Source organism: Python bivittatus, unplaced genomic scaffold (assembly GCF_059951505.1).
Source record: "Python bivittatus isolate LINGU-HERP-01145 unplaced genomic scaffold, Pbiv_v1 ctg000980_np1212, whole genome shotgun sequence".
NCBI classification, from domain to species: Eukaryota; Metazoa; Chordata; class Lepidosauria; order Squamata; family Pythonidae; genus Python; species Python bivittatus.
Genome location: NW_028277125.1, coordinates 44,517,504 through 44,534,367, shown reverse-complemented (window position 1 = coordinate 44,534,367; position 16,864 = coordinate 44,517,504). Strand labels below are relative to the sequence as shown.

The following is a 16,864-nucleotide window of genomic DNA, read 5'->3' as shown; positions in this document are numbered from 1 at the left end:
GAACTTAATTTTTTTAAAAGTGAGGGAGCAGGGAAAAGTTCTTAGACCCCTTTTATTTGACAGGAGAAATGGTGGTATGGATGTCAGCTAGTGACCAGAAGAAAAGGGATTGGACCACAACTTTGAGTTGACCTATAATCATGACAACATGCCAAAGCAGGTCTCCTATTGATCTAATTGTCCTGAAAAGAGGCACAGATACTGCAATATGTTGCTGTGGGAGGGAGGGGAAGCAATTGGTGTGAGAGGAAGAATTGCTAATCTTGAATGCAATTAAAGCAGCAGTGCTATGAATACTTTTGAGGAAAAATGTGACTAACCAGCATTTTAAGATGCAAGTAGAAAACAAGATTTTGTCAAACAGAATCCAATGCTTGTACATAATCCAAATCTTCATCTCTCTTCATTCGTTCATTCAGTAATTCTTTTCTTCATCGGGCATGGGCAGAAGGTATTAATAGATTTCTGGGTGATCTGGAATATATCTGTCTCTATATTAAATTTAGTTAAAGGGAAGGGTTTTTCCCTCTTTTTCTCTAAATATTTTTGCTGATTTAACAATAACGCTCCATTCAACATTAGCAGTAATAGCAATTTCTGGAATCTGAATCAATTCGAAGTTTATGCTTCAGGCTCTGCAGGATTTTAGGGTTTTTTCAAACACCGCCCCCCCCACACACACACCCCCAAAGTACTGTATAGTCTATAAGACCAACGCATAAGCCGAGTGTCCCTTTAACGCACTCTAGTTCCCGTTTTCCGCCAGCCCCTGCACTCTGCGGAAAGGCAGCTTAATTGGGGCGGTCAGGTTTAACCTCATCGGGCAGGGACGGAAGTAAAAGAATTGGAGGCAGTTCGGATTTGGTGCGAGGTACAGGAGGGGAGTGCCTCAGTCCGGAAACGAAAGACCTCGTGATTGCAATAGGGAATTCGGCGCTGTTACTCCTGGACTGTGGCGGGTCTGACGGATTACGTTGAGCGCGCTCCCAAGCTTTTGCGGGAGAACTGGCTGGATCGAGCCGTAGCCCGGCGTTTGGCCTGTTCCGGGAGGGCTAAGGCGCCTAGAAACAGCTACTCGCCTGAGCGCAGGCAGCTCGGGCGGAAGCCCGTGTGAGCTAGAGAGGGCAACGCAGACCTTGGAGTATGCAGTGCGGAGGGAGCTGGAGCCCCAAACCGTAAGCGGAGCGGGGCGCGGCGACGTGGAGAGAGCGGGTTTTGAAAGCTTCAGCGAAGACTAAAGCGAAAGATTATTAGCAGCTGGAGGGAAGGGCGTAGAAGTGCATATACTGTACGCCTTTGTCGAAAAGGGGGCGCGTAATAACGGAGATCCAGGAGCGCTAGAATCGGTGGGAAGAGTTGCGAGGGCCGAGTTTGTCTTCCCCCTGCAAGATGCAGGAATTCAACAACTCCGCATTTGCCTAGGTGGGTCGGTGAAGCTTGGGCCTGCTACCGCTCGTCGGTCTTTTCCCCGGCCCTATGTGGTCGGCAGCCACTCCGGACGCCTCAAAATGAAGGGAGAGGTGGAGCTTCGTCAGCTCTCGGACTGGAGCGACTTTGTCCGAGGCCGCTGCCTGAGGGAACTGCTGGATCAGCGCCGTTCTGGCGAGCCTCCCAGCCGCATCGTGACCAGCCCTGACAAGCAGCATCTGCTTTTCCTGTGGAACCAGCCGGCCTGCCAGGCTCGCGTGGTGGCTTTCCAGCGGCTGGGGCTTGATGGAGGGGACCTGGAGAGGACCTGGAAGCCACCTCAGCCCCCCGTGGTGGAGCTACTTTTCCTGGAAAGCCTTGGCACAACTGTCTCCTGGGTCTTGGTGATCATTTGGGAGCAAGGCAGGACCGAAGTCTGGCGCTTTGTGCCCACCGCGGGATGGCACTTGCTGCAGAGTCTGGAACTGTGCCATGGAGCCCGTGCTCGGATTGTCTCCATTTGTGGCTTCGGGGACCAGCTTGTGTGGTGTGAAGAGAGGCCTCCTTTGGATGCCCAGCCATCTCCTGAGAGAAGAGCCTTCCAGTACTGTATTTGTGTTCGAGGTATTCAGGTTGGCGAGCAGGGAGTCCAGCTGAGCCCTCTCAGGGTTGTCTTGCACAATAGCCCTGTTTACCGAGTCTTGGCCAAACCCTCTGGAGTCTTCCTTGTGCCCACCCCAGCCACCTTCCCGGGAATAGCCAAGTTTGTCCTCATCTGGCGACCTGAAATGGCTGATATTATTATTGCTGCGCCACATGGTCTGTGTGTTTCCACAAAAGCCTCACATGCAGGCAGCGAAGTGGACTTCAAGAAGCTAGTGCTGAGCTATGTGGGACTCTTGGCATCCATGGAATATTTGGGTGTACACAGCTGTGCCCTATCCAGTTGTGGAGAGCTCCTCCTCATTATGCAAACAGGCACAGTAGAGGGAGTCCAACCTAATGGTGTGTGGCGACCTGTCTTTGACTTTGCAGGAAGCATTTTGTCTTCAGGGGAGCAGGTCCAAATAAAGGTATTTGGGAACATCCTGGCTTGCTTGCTGAAGGAGACTCTTTATCTTATAGATCTGAACAGTAGAGAGCTGATAGAAAAAAAAATCCTGAACACCAAAGGAGTGCATTTTTTGGATTCTCCTATTATAGAGGAAGTCCAGCTCCTTGCTGAGAATGGCATTTACACTCTTGACTTCTCAGACATTGATCAAGGCTGCCAGCCTGAACCCAGCCTGGTGCAGATGGTGTTCGAAGAAGCCTGCAAATACTATCAAAGACGGAGTCTTAGTAGCTCCCAACTCACTGTGGAGAAACTGAAGAAGGGGGGTATGTTTCAGGCTCCTGTTGCACTGTCTTCCATCCTGTGCCATAGTCTTGATCCCAAAGGAAAAAAGCTCAGGGCCCTCCCAGAACCTTATACCAAGCTACTGGGCACAATGCAGTTAGAACTGCAGAACTATGAGAACCTGGAGTTCCTCAAGTCATGTGTGGTTCAGGCCTCAGAAAGTGAGGTAGAGAGCTATGGTGAAGCACTGGTGGAGCAAGAACTTAGCCGCCTTCTACATTTGGACTTGAATAGAGAGAATTTGACATACCTGAATGTCATATTTACTGCCTTCCCTGGGGCTTTCTGGAAAGCTATCCAGAATCATCTCCAACTACAAGAGAATGGGGATGGCGTTCTGGTAGCCAGAGCCACTCCAGATATATGGAAAAAAGTTCTGGGGGGAGCTGCTCCTAACCCAAGCAAGCAAGAAGAAGGCCCTCCAAATGGAGTATTCCCCTTCTTTGAACTTGTCTGTCTTTCTCTTCTCCAGTTCAAGCCTAAATGGTTGCCTCCCTTTGTAGAACTATCCCAGCAATATTTGGGTGTCTCATGGACTTATAAAAGCAAGGAGGGCCCTGAGGTTGGTGTGCCCCTCTACAAGAGAGCACTGGCTATACTGCCAAGGTGTGCTAGATGTCCAGTAGCAGATGGAGAAATGGAAATTGAACTCCTGCTCTGTAGCCAGCGGCCCAAAGCAATCCTCCAGGCCATGGATCTCCTTATCCAATATGGGAGATGGCAGCGTGTGATGGAGACAGCAGAGAAATTCTCCTTGCTGAGCCCTTTGCTGAACAAAGAGATTTTTATTAACCTCTTGGGGGAGTTTTCCCAGCACCGGGCACTAGACCCTTACTTGGACAAGTTGTGGGAGCTCTGCCCTGCAGATATCAGCGCTTCTGATGTCTTGAGCATTATTCAGCAAAATGTAGCATCGGCAGAACTCAACCCATTTCCTTTCCCACAAGATGGGTCATCCCAACTTACTATTGCTCTGCTCAAACCACTGTTGTACAGACTGGCACAGAGTCAAACATCCCAGAATGAAATTTTTGGTCATGTCTTACAGGGCTCATCCTTTCCCCCACCAACACCACCCAGACACCAGCAATCTCTTCCAAAAGCAGATTCCCAGGAAGATCTAACCTTCTTTCAGAACCAAACATAGTTTTCAATGTCTAAGGTGGTGTGAAAAGGATTGAAACAGGTAAAATGGTATTTGAAAAATGGTTCTAGAAGAATTAGGAGCTGCAGTCTTTATATTCCAAGCTCACCCAGCTAAAGTAGGAGGTTAAATCAAGAATCATGTATTGCCAATGAGTTTATCTGAAAGAGTGCAGAGCTTCTAGGAAGGATTGGAAGCTTTTTATATCTTTAAACTAGGGTAAATAAAGGCATCTCTTTCCTAACCTTTCAGGTGTGTTGGGATTATAATTCTCAAAATGAGAATTCTGGATTATATTTCTAGTACATCTGGAAAGCATCAGACTGGGGACAGCTGTATATAAGAATGACACAGGACTGCCTGAAATACTACTATTGATGCACTCCCATCCTTTCATGAATAATAATATGAGACTGGTTGATATTCTGATAACATGCCAATCTGCATTCATCAGCTATATTTGTATATGAGTTTTGCTGAGGAGCAGCATTCTATTGTGCTCAGAAGTAGTCTTCCTCCAATGCACGTGGCTGCTATGTGGATTGGGGGCTGATGAAGATTGTAGTCTAAGGCATCTGAAGAGCATCAGGTTGGAGAAGGCTTCTCTACACTGTTATTTCTTAAGGGGGTTGGGGGAGAGGAGGTTCTTGATAATAAGCCTAATAGGTTTCATTTACCAGCCTTACTTCCTCCTGAAACTAATGCTTTTGAAACTCCCTAAATGCAATCATATCAGCTGCTGCTTCTCTGAAAAAATCACTCCCCAGATATATCACAGATTTAACCAAGCAATATTTATCTACAGCAGGGGAAGCCCCAGCTGTTTCTACTGCATTATCTATGCACACCTTTGTCCTCTATAGTGGCCTTTATCTTTTGCTTTTTAGAGAAGTGGAAGAGATTCACTATAATAGTTTATACCCTGCTTCTTTGTAAGAAAGTATAATTCTCTCTAATGCTACATCTCTTAAATTTAAGCAAATCTTTCTCTGCTTTAAAAGAATAGCAAGACTTGAAGCAAGGTGCTACTACAATGCAACCCTTGACAATTTTCTAATTAGTCCACTCTGCTTAAGACTAATTACCATTTAATTAAAGATAGTACTGTCCATCAGAGATGAGGAACTTGTGCCCTCCAAACTTTGCTGAGCTGCAATTTCCAGCATCTCTGACCATTAGCTTTGTGGGCTGAGAAGTTGTGGTTCAACAGCATCAGGAGGGCTCCAGGTTCTCCATCCATGTCCTACATGCTAACAATAGGTAGGGCCACTTTCCACATAGATTTAACAGAAAGAAAAGGGGTCTTTAACTGGTCTAACCATGAATATTTTTTCTTTGGGTAGGTAGTTGGTGATTTTAACTCTTATGAAACTGACAGGATCCTTTTTAGAACTGCAGAATTTCCTTGATATGATCCAAAAAGGAGGTAGCCTGTTGAATAAAAGCAAGTGCTGTTGTACACTTCAATTCTCTGTTTAAAAAGTAGGTTTAACAGCTGCTTTGCTGCCAACTTATGGTCTGGTTGGGAATGGGATCTATGTGGAAACTATTAGAGAAGGAGTAGGGAATCTGAAGCCCTCTCAGGTTTGCTGAACTACAACTCTGTAGAATCCCAAGCAGTTTGACTAAGGCTTAGAAATGCTGGAAATTAAGGATGGTCACAGGTTCCCCACCCATTTTGAGAAGATGATCACGAGCAGATATGTTTTCCATTATTTTGTTTATGCTCTAATTCTGTTCCTCTTTCCCACACTTGGAAAGTTTTCTGAGTGACTGTTTAGTGGGGAAAGGCTCTGTGGTTACATAGGACCCTGCCCTGATATCTGAGAAACATGAATGAAAGCTAATGTATCCCTTGACTAGGCTTGAGTATCATTACTGCCTTGGCAATCTGCGAGTTTTGGTGCAAAGCAAATATTGTTCTTTCCAGTTGTGAGCTTCCCCTTTCTGGGGTAGAAGATAGACTTGTCGCAGAAGTCAAGGGCAGCTCTAAGTCTCCCTTTACTCTGTCAGAAAGCAAAGAAGGGAGGCATGGATGATAAAAGAACACAAATGCTGGGCTCATACCAAACTGGCCATCCCAAATCTACATTTACTACTTTTTACAGATATACATTCTTCAGTAAACCTCAGGCTTCCTCAGCCCAGAGCTATTTTAAAATGTTACGGGTTTAAAAAAAATGCCCCCTTGATTAAAAGCCAAGCGTTTTCCTCCTCTCTTTACAATTAATGGATTCTTTGTTAATGCTGGACTTCAGTGGGTTAGATGTTTGTCCTAATGAAGTAGGGGTGAGAGGGTAATTAACCTTATGATTTGCCTGGATCCTTTGTGCCCTGCCTATCTTGAGTAACTTGGCAGAGAAATAGTAGGCTTTTAAAGCTACTTTTTATGAACAACTTTATTTTATAATGCTTTTCTGATTTTTTGGAAGCTGTTTCTTATCCTATATGCAACACTGAAAGATAACCACCACCCTTAGAGAATTTTGTGCTATGCTGCAGAGTACCTGGCATAGGCATGTGCACCCAGCTGTGTGTATCTTCTACAGTATTTGTATTGTTAATTCAGCCTGAGTTTACTTGTTAATGAGAACCAACACTAGTAGATAAATCATAGTCTGACCTGGAAGAATTTCAGCTAAGAAAACAAATCTTTGTTGGGAAGGAAAACTACAGCAAGCAAACTGCTAGCAATCAATGCCTCTTTGTCTGTTGAGCCATAGCTTAAGAGCTACACTCTTAACTTCCCAGCTTCTGTAAAACGGTTATAGATTTAATATCCCTGCCTTTAGATTCTCTAACTGGAACATTCAGGGAAGAGTAGATTAAAAATATCAATTCAAACAGAATTAAGCAAGAGATATTAACCAACCTGAAATTAGATTTCATAATATGATGGGAGGGGAGTTGGAAATGACTGCTAAATATCAAGAGAACAAGTAACTTGTTTCTTTGTTAGATGTATAAGCATATAATAATTATTAATTTGATACTTGAACAGCTACCTTTTCTCAGTGGATGTTCTGGCTTGGTCAAACATTGGATTTGAAGGCAGGTGCTCCTGTTAAATAAGCATTTGTCACACCATTGCAAAAATACACCAACATTATATTTAATAGTAATTGAAACTATCATAGGAGTTAGGTTTCTTTTATTCATTAAGGATCATATGTATTTTTGAGTCCAATGAAAAACATAGCTTCCTGATCATCTTGGAGTTCCTTCTGATACTATACCAGCTAATTTTCAAGCAAGGTCCAAAAGTGCTATTGTGATGGTTTATTCTTGGACCAATTTATGTTAATATTTAACACTGCAGTTCCAGTAGCAGCAAGATGGCATCTTTTTGGAACTCATTCTTGGGGACCAACAGTCTATAATGCTAAGTATCCAAAGCCTACCTTAAATCCTATAAAAGTCATGAAAAATGTAATTTCTTTGAATTTACAAATGAAAGACAAAATAAACAATATACCAATGAAAATAAGAATATTCATTCACATGTGAAACAAAAACATTTACACAGATTCAAGCCTCTTTATCAATAAAGCAGTTGGGGAGAGGGGGGAGAGTGGTGTAATTATTTTCACTCTAGATTATTCCTTTTCACGCCTGTTCCTTCATACAATCAAATAAACCTTTACTTAGAAATTATGTAATCCAAGCAATTGAAAATATCTTAAAACTTAGTGGAAATAAGACAGAATGCATAAAGTGGAGCTGCTGGGGAAAATTACTGTCCTGTGCTAAGTGATCCATAGCATGACAACAATGTCAACTTGCTTCTCATCTGTGGTAGGTTTTCATAAACCCTTTTTCTTAAACTCTTTAGAAGAGAGAGAGATGGAGTTGTGGATAATTTGCTAGGAGAAGGCCATTGTTAATTATGTCCAAGTAATAAGCGAATGAAAGTGTGTGTGTGTTGCCCTCTAATAATTTGCATGCTTGTTGCTCTGTACATTCGGGAATGTGAGCCCTCCCCCTGGAGCTAGGTGAGATGAGAAAGTGTTATATTTTATGTAATGTTTTCATATTTCATGATCAATAGGATTTCATTTGTTACTCTCTCTTGTACAGTAACCCTTCACACATTCTTCGTTAACCAAAGCTAATTTAGAGCCAGAAGGAAGGAGAAATAATTTTGCCACTGTTGTTTTTGGAGGAAGAACAATGTTGTGCAAAAGGTGGTAAGTGCATAAAAAAGGTTTCTGCTACTCAGCTGGGAATCTGATTTAAATTTTATTATAAATACAAATGGGTTCTTTAAAAGCTTTATATGCAGATTGGACAACAGAAAGTTTAAGTAATACATGATCTACCCTCCTGACATTCAATACTTTGAAATAAAATTTGTAATTTTACATTCAGACCAACACATTGCACAATTAGTTTATGTGCCATACTCTGGATTAATGAGTCTGTGACTCATTAAAAAAAGCACAATATTTTCTGCTGCTAGTCCAATCTTTCCCCAAACTGCAAATTTCCAGTGTTGTGGAACTCGTTCTGGCTTCCAGTTATGTCAGTTGTAATTCCTCACATCCAGAGTGCCCCAGGGCAGATGAAGCTAATCTAAAAGGAATAGAAGCCTTGTGGCATTCTTCTTCCAAATGGTTCTATCATTCCCTTTTATTATTGGAGTCATTTTCATTTTGCATTAATCTAAATGCATCCATTCCTACTACTAATTCCTTAATAAACAATATCTAATTCTATTAACATTTTCCCCACCACATGGGAGAACCACACTTCTGGCAAAATACTTTTTCATGGTTCAACATGATTGGGGGAGGGGGGTATAAAATGCCCAAAATATGCAAATCAAGTATTGGAGGATGTGAGGAAGGGGGAAAGAGAGCAGCATACATGACCCCAGGTTGCAGTGGTATAGTGAAGCAACAAGACACAAATCTGGAAAGTGCTCTAGATAAAATTTAAGGCAATTCATTCTTCCTGATGCACAGATTAATAGAAGTACTCAAAAGTGTTTCATTATGGCTCATATTTGCTTTCTCTCCAGAATGTCAATCTTTGGAGTAGGTGTGGATTTTGATTTAGTGCAGCAAGGCACTATTTGTAATTCAAGTTAACTTAGCAAAGATTTCTAAATTCGAACACAGTGGAGGACTGCTGAGGTTCAAAGAATTAAAGAAGTTTTGCTATGTTGCCTGTCACATTTCTTGTCATGACTATAAATTCTTTGTAGGCCAGTGTTAGTCATCTTAACTGCGCCACAAAAAAAAGATCTAGATTGATTTGAAGCAGAAGAGACTTCTTAACATAATGCCCTTCTCTTTCTTTCCATCTCAATATAAATAAATAGTGCAATTTCAACTGCTTGCCTATTGGGGTCTGTAGGGTAATTCAGTAGCATGCAGTGATATCAGGCACTGAAATCTAAGGACTCTGGAGTCTCCTGAGGATAAGGAGCCTTTCCTGTAGAAAGGACATAGCATAAAGACTGCAAGCCTAAACTCTACAGTAGAGCACAACCTCTCAATACCCTGAGGATACAGCCAAACTAAACTTCCATGTCACAGGGCTTATGGCACAATAGTCTCTCTTGTAGGGAAAAAGTTGCTGCCATATTGCAAACTTGTTCAGGAAAAAATTGTGACAAAGTAATGATCCACACACTCAACACTGTCAAGAGAAATCCAAAAATTCTCTAGACCACTGTTTTTCATCTTCATAGCTGCTCGGAGATGGAATGTTGAAAAAGGAGATGTTATTTCCTCAACTCAGCCCGGGGCATTTTGAACATGTTTTGCCTTGATCTGCAATGGAAAAAGAAGAAAATGAGAAGACTGAATCTCAATGGTTGGTAGGTGACAATAAAGGTAATGACAATTTGGGAATAGCAAACTTCAGACCTTTTTTTGGCAGCTCTCAGTTCCTCACTGTTGGTTCATGCTAAGATACGGCTTTAAAAATCCTCTCTACACTACCACCACACTACGTCTTAGCACCATCCCAAGCATTGTTTGTCTGTAATCAAAGTCAGCATGCAATAAAAAATGTCAGCTTATTTCAATGATGGTTGTTTCCCACTCTGCAGAACATTGTTTGTTCTCTTTTAAGTACTAACACCAGAACAGGGATCTGCCTACACTATATTGGGTATACTCTACACCCCAAATGGCTTCCACACTCCTTTAGTACTAATTAAATGGCTCTTCTTTAGCCTAGTACTGACATTTGTTTGAACATCAATGCTGTATAGCAATGATAGATTAAAGATACGGAAAGATACTTACAGTTCAAAGTTTTCCATAATCTCATCCCTAATAGGAGAAAGGGATAGTATCAATGACATTTATATTGCCATTCCCACATGATAGTTCCCACAAAGTCTAAACTGGAAACTACAAAAAATATTGTAGCAATTGAACTGGACATTATCAGAAAGTGAGGCAGGGAAAGGGAGAGTTTACAGCTATGCTATGGCAAGATCACATTTCTGAAGCAGTGCTCCAAGGAATGTAGTCCCAGGAGGTTGGGCGTGCTTACACATACGATCCTGAAGAGATTTTCAAACTATAGTACATAGACGATATTGGGAAAAGAGAAAGACTGCAGCCCATAGCCAGAGGCAGCATACCTCACAACATAATAAATCACTCTTACTCATATATGTCATCGACGCTCATTCTGCGATAAAACTTGGCAAGCCGCACAGCCAAGATGATACTTGGCAACAGAAAGACAGTGCACCAGGCCAGACTGAACCAGAAGGCATTCTAAGAGGGGGAAAGAGAAGGGATAAAGTGTCAGAGGCAATGCTTCAACTGCTTCAGCATAGCTTCAGTTGACCGAGGCTGCCAAGAGAAGCATCTTTAATGATGGACATATCCTCAAACATTAGGTATTTGCACCTTTCCAGTCCTAACACTGCATTAGAGCCTTCTTTATGTACATCCCACTCCAGCTTCTATTCAGAAGGCATAGCTTTTATGTGTGTATATGCATCTCTAATTTCTCTCTACATCTTTTCTCAAAATTAAGACACTTATGCGTAGCCACAGCAAACTCACTCCCAAGACAACTATAATGTGCTCCTCACATGTACAATTCAATGTTACACCCTTGGTTGTAACTACCATCTCTTGCCTTATCCATGTTGACATATTTAGCAATCCTGCATCCCAATTAATGCTGACTAGTCCTGCTGATTTCCTCACCAAAGAATCAACGGTGTAATTGCAGACAACGACATTCACGCTATCCAGTGCCCAGGCTACAGGGCCACAGCGACCCACTTGTCCTTTGATCTGCCAACAAAAATGTAAAAACAACAATACTTCATTAGAAGTTTCATCAGAGTAAACCCAGCCCCAGTCTTCTCTTGGACACTGATTTTCATCATTTTGACCACCATATATTTTGAAATCTTCCACAAAATTTCTTTTCCAACCCAGTAGGAAAAGTTCAATCACTCAATAATTGTATTCTGCATTTTCACTCTAAAAAATAAGGGAAAATGTCAGTGGCTGGCCTCATACAACATACTAAACCTAAACTCAGGTTAACAAAACACAATTAGCACATCCAAACAAATAGTAAGGTTGGTCTGGGTCACCAAACATCCTAATGACCTCCCTAAAACATACCAAGGGAATGGATAGGTTATGATTAAAAAATAGTCATGCCTCTGAGCCTTAATTATGCCTTACCCATATTGTTGGGTAAGGGCTTAAACAAGGACAGATAACTCCATATTTTTGGCAAGGTGGGAGCGTAAATCCAGCCTTATTCCACCAGAAATAATTGGTAATACTTACAACATCCTGAGCCCAGTTCAGGTAAGAGGCAAAGTAACCCAGCACACGCCATGCAAAAACCTTCGTCTCCTAGATGGAAGTAGAAAAGAGTATTAGTAAGAGGATAGAGAATCCTTTTCCAAGCCCAGGAAATGGTTCTGTTATGGAGTATAAATATCCTGTATAAACTGCATTGCAGCTTCATGAGTTTTGGAGCATAAATATCCTATATAAATTTCATTGCAGCTCCATGAATGGAAATGAAGCTCTAGAAGACTTGGGGGAAGAGGGAGAGAGTAAAGCTGTTTCATGCAAGATCAGCTAAAGGTAATAAGGCTCTACATGTTTAAATTACTCAGAAGAACTCCTTCAGATTTCTTGCAAGCATGACAGCAGAACTGTACTGCTATTCATGAAAGAAGCATAACTTTTTTTCAGGTTTTGAAGCTAGCCTAAGGAATCTATCCATTAGCTTTAATGAGTGGATTCCTTGAAGTAGCAGCGTTTTTCCTTTAGGCCACTTAATGAACAACAGCACTCCCACAATCTCTGAAGCACTTTTTCTAAATGATTTTTAAGCATACGCAGCCCTAGGAAGTAATATGCCCTATCCTGGAGATTCTGCTCATCCCCTGCCCTGTTTTTGTGTCCCACTTCAGATTGCTGGTAGGTCAATTCTGGCCAAAGTGTTGGGGCTGGTTGGGGCAGTTTACACACATAATAAATAAATAAAATAAACACACTGAGTTACTGATGAAGACTTACATTTTTTATAACTTCCTCAGTCTGATGCTTTATAAATGAATCGGTCTTATCTATTTCCGACAGCGTGAAGTTTATCAGTTTCTGGTGGGATACATCACTGTTAGGTTCATTCAAAGGCTACTTTTCAAGTATATCTGGGCTGGCCACTCAAGAAAAACACCTTATACACCTTGCATCGCATATCCACAGCATATCAAAAGCCAAGACAAATCCTTTGATATATTTTAAGAACATTAAACATGAGATGTAGGGATTGTGGCTGATAAATATTTTAAATTAATAGTATTCACTGCAAACAGCTTGCTAATGCTGTAGAGCTGCCTTCCACACCCATACTCTCCTTTGTGTGATGTCTACCAACCCCTCAATTTTTTCAGTCTTCCTAATAAATTTAAAACCTTCTTATGCCAAGATAAATTTCTGAATTCCCCAACTGGTACTTAGTAACATGATATCGCAAATTTCTGCTTCTATCACAAGGCCTGAACAGATTGTCCCCTAGCAGAACTTCTGAAATATCTCAAAGAGGGTCCTTCGCAGAAATCTTTGGGAATCCTGGAATCAAAGGCCTCTTTCTCAAATGTTCACTTCCACCCAGCCTGCTTACTGGAATCTGAGGTGCGGAATTCTGCAGGTTCTGGATGCTTCTCTTCAGGACTTGCTGAGAGAGAAAACAAAGAAATCCCTCATTCAGAGTGACACCAGGTTTGGCCAAAGAAGATAAATACAGGCAAGGGAAACAGCACTCACAATTTCTGGAGGAAATCTGAGGTTTATCCAATCCTGGATCCTCTTTAGCTCATCAGCCTGACTTTGCAGATCTCTCCTTGTAGGATCACTGCTCTGAAAATGAATGAAAGAAAGAAATACACACACACGCACACTATTGATAGATTTGTTGTTTTTAAACATATGCATTAAACTTGACATGAGGTCATATCCAGTTAGTGTTCGTACTCTGTAATTTCAGTGCTGTACTCCACTCCACCTCAACAATTACCTGACTGAAACTCCACCTGTTTCAGTCAGGTTTCAGGCCAGGATTTAGTACTGAAACAGCCTTGGTCATGCTTACTGATGAACTGTGGTTAAACCAGGATGGAGGTCATGCCTCCATCTTTGTGCTCCTTGATCTCTCAGCAGCTTTCAATACCATTAATCACAGTATCCTTCTGAAACAACCCCATGGGTTGGGGATTGGAGGTACCATTTTACAGGGGTTCTCTTCCTTTCTCCAGGGCCAGAGATGTTCTATCTTTGACCTTGGATGGGATAGCACTTCCCCCTTCAAGATTGCTGTGCGGTCTGGGAGTCTTCCTGGACTTGCAGCTCCTGCTTGAAGAGCAGATTGCAGCTGTGACTAGGAAGGCCTTTGCACAACTTATCTGGTGCGCCAGTTGCACCCTTTCCTAGATTGGGGAGCCCTTCAGTCACTCATGCCCTAGTCACCTTGCAGCTTGACTACTGCAATGCACTCTACATAGGGCTGCCCTTGAAGACCATCCAGAAACTTCAACTGGTCCAGAATGCAGCAGCAGGAGCAATGATGGACATACCTTGATGTGCCCATGTAACACCTTTGCTTCACAAGCTGCACCAGGTGCTAGTTTGCTTTCTGGGTTCAAGGTATGATTCAAAGCTACCACCCAGGCCTTTTGTGAGGGAGAGTGAGACCCCTCATTTCATTCCATCTGGGCTGTTGCGCTTGCCATCTTTTTTATCTTTTGTTGATTTTATTGTAATTTCTTTGTTTGATTACTGTGAGCCACTCAGAGGTTGGGAGTCAGATGGCATACAATTATTATTATTATGGTTAGTCACATAGTCAGCCAGATGTTTAAACTGGATTTGGCATTTTTATCCACCTATCGAGTCCTTCCCAAGGACCTGGGATAGCCAGCTATTGTTTGATGGTTTGATGATGTTAAAGGTATCATCACAAGATATAAGCTGTTCCAAGTAAAACTGCCTTTTGCAATTGACTGATGGTAATTTTGTCCATGCCGATGGTATTCAAATAGTGCTCCAGATGTTTTGGGATTGCACCTAAGGCACCTATAACTATTGGTACTACGTTTGCTTTCTTTTGCCATAATTGTTCTACTTCTATTTGCAGGTCTTTATATTTTGTGATTTTCTCCAGTTCTTTCTCTTCTATTCTGCTGTCTCCAGGTATTGCACTGTCCACGAGCCAGACTTTTTTTATCTTTCTTAAGTCTGGGGTGTTGTGTGGCAGGTGCTTGTCTGTTTGAATTCTAATGTCTCAGAGCACTTTAGCTTCATTTTCTATTACTTTGTCTGTTTTGTGGTCCCACCAGTTCTTGCCTGCAGGCAAATGTTTGCTACTTTGTCATGCCATTGTTTGTAGTCAGTCTATGCAATCTTCTTGCAGCACCTAACTAGGTGGTCCACTGTTATTTTATTATTATTACTTTAAACTTCCTGCTTGGTCTCTGTTATTTTTGTTGCAGTTCACTGCCAAAGCTACTTGAAGAGAACATTCCAAGAGGCAATTTAAAACATAGTTTTCATCTTCCAGTGGCATCTGGGAGAACATCTGGATATGCAAAATTCCATATCTACTCCAATGGATTTCCCAAAACGTCTGCTGTATATCTTAGAAAGGGAGTTGAGGAATAGCAGTTGTATAGGAGTATGTGAGTATCCTTGCCCAAGGTCTACTTACTACCTTTTTTGCCAGATCTTCCAATTTATTAGCCAAGGCATTCAGGTCTTGTTTGGTCAGATTCTGGTCAAGCTACAGAAAAAGGAGAAAAAGAGAGCACAGAGGTCAAGCAAGCAAAAGACACTCAAGTGAATTAAATATGGAATTCAGGGCAGATTAACTTTTGAATACTTCTGCATATTTTTCCAGTCAATACTCATGTTTTAATATAATACATGTTATTGTTTTTCCTCATCCCACCTCATCCCTCTTTTCTGCTCAACTGTTATCGGAGATTTTTCTGAGTGCCTCCACTAGCAAAGGTTAGATGATTTGCTTTTGGAAACATAGGCATTTCTGTGGCTGTTTTCTGACAGCAGAGCACCCCACCAAGTTTTCTTATTACCCTTTAAGGACTAGGCAAAGTCTGCCCTCTTCACAAGTGTTTAGTAGGCAAACTGATCAATGGGGCTGGCCTTTGCTGATCACTGCTTAATTATTCATTGCAGTTGCTATTATTTATAAAGAATGACATGTTTTTATTGCACTATTACAGAACAATGCCACATTTTTGTTATGCTATAATGAGATGTTAATCTATCTTAAATGCCAACTATAGCAGCAGAGATACACGTTTTTAAGAAATAAATTATTTTAAAAATCCACACAAAACTTTAAAACTACATAATCCAAACTCTCTCTCAGCTACTGTTTTGCTATAAATGCTAACACTGGTATTGAGGCCACCTTAGGGTTCTCCAAACAAAATGACAACTGATCAGCTGCCAATAAGCTACTATGACAACATCAACTCAGAATCCTTCCAGTGGAAGGATTCAACAACAATCTTCTGTTGCTGGGGAACAGCAATATGTGTCCCAGCAAATGTGAACATCACATATTCTCAAACAGATGCAGAAGAGTACCTGGTCCTCATAGAGCAGGGTTCTCTATGGGAAGGATTCTGGGAATCCCAGGGTTCTGGGAAGGAAATTATCTTATGATAAAGTTTTTCTCTCTTCCACAGTCTTTTCCTTATTTCCCATCTTACTTGTTTAAGAGTACTGTTAAAATCCATATCTAGAGGCCCATCTTCTGAACTCAGTTTCAGCATGCTGCGTTTCTGTTCATCATCCAGAAGATCAATAGACCCAATACTGACATTTATTTTATCCAAGGTTGAATTAATGTCTCGAGTGTACTAGAGGGACAACAGAAATGCAAGATGAATAAATGCAGAGCACAACATCATTTGTTCTGCAGTACATCCCCTAGAACTGTCCAGGGGGCTGCAATTATGCCCCATACCTATATGCTTAAACTATTCCAAGTGAAAACCCTAAGCTGTTATCTGGGAGCAAAAGGTTAACTGGTGATGGCATTTCTCTGTCACTGGATTGATTCATTATAGGCAACCATCATTGACCTTGCTGATGTTGAAGGTATCATCCAGGGAGATGATCTCATCTAGGTGAAAGGTATTCCACAAGGGTGCATTTTCTTCACAGTTCCTTTAAAAGAAGAAAACTTGAGTTAAGAGGCCAGGATACATAATACTATATCAAGAATAAATTGGAAGAGCATCACCCCATAGACCAAGCTCTCCAGTCCTACACATTAGCTTTCTCCCCGCCCACGGGGTCCATAGCTAGAAATAGCCTTACTATAGGAACATGCACATTATTCATTCCTATCACTTGCACACATCAATGAGTCTTCCTCTT

At 41.7% G+C, this 16,864-nt stretch overlaps 2 protein-coding genes across 9 annotated transcripts in view; one reads left to right on the top strand and one right to left on the bottom strand.

Annotated features, from left to right (window-relative positions):
- The first annotated feature begins 858 nt into the window (after positions 1–858).
- Positions 859–8,178, top strand: HPS6 (HPS6 biogenesis of lysosomal organelles complex 2 subunit 3). The gene has a single exon (XM_088131652.1). It carries the CDS (start codon positions 1,509–1,511, stop codon positions 3,951–3,953), a length of 2,445 nt encoding a protein of 814 aa, XP_087987778.1. The 5' UTR covers positions 859–1,508; the 3' UTR covers positions 3,954–8,178.
- The window catches only part of LOC103055799 (prominin-1-A-like), a 37,911-nt gene continuing 29,202 nt past the window's right edge, over positions 8,156–16,864 (bottom strand). For 7 of the 8 annotated variants that reach the window (XM_088131659.1, XM_088131656.1, XM_088131653.1 and 4 more), the window contains exons 15-25: positions 16,567–16,651; positions 16,192–16,341; positions 15,162–15,233; positions 13,226–13,318; positions 13,083–13,136; positions 12,476–12,556; positions 11,732–11,800; positions 11,132–11,221; positions 10,578–10,690; positions 10,208–10,234; positions 8,156–9,727 (exon numbers count right to left, since the gene is read on the bottom strand). In XM_088131659.1, the coding sequence (XP_087987785.1) occupies positions 9,679–9,727; positions 10,208–10,234; positions 10,578–10,690; positions 11,132–11,221; positions 11,732–11,800; positions 12,476–12,556; positions 13,083–13,136; positions 13,226–13,318; positions 15,162–15,233; positions 16,192–16,341; positions 16,567–16,651 (883 nt within the window). In that variant the 3' untranslated portion in view covers positions 8,156–9,678. The remainder of the gene's footprint in view (positions 9,728–10,207; positions 10,235–10,577; positions 10,691–11,131; positions 11,222–11,731; positions 11,801–12,475; positions 12,557–13,082; positions 13,137–13,225; positions 13,319–15,161; positions 15,234–16,191; positions 16,342–16,566; positions 16,652–16,864) is intronic. The other variant, XM_088131661.1, reaches the window with a different exon arrangement.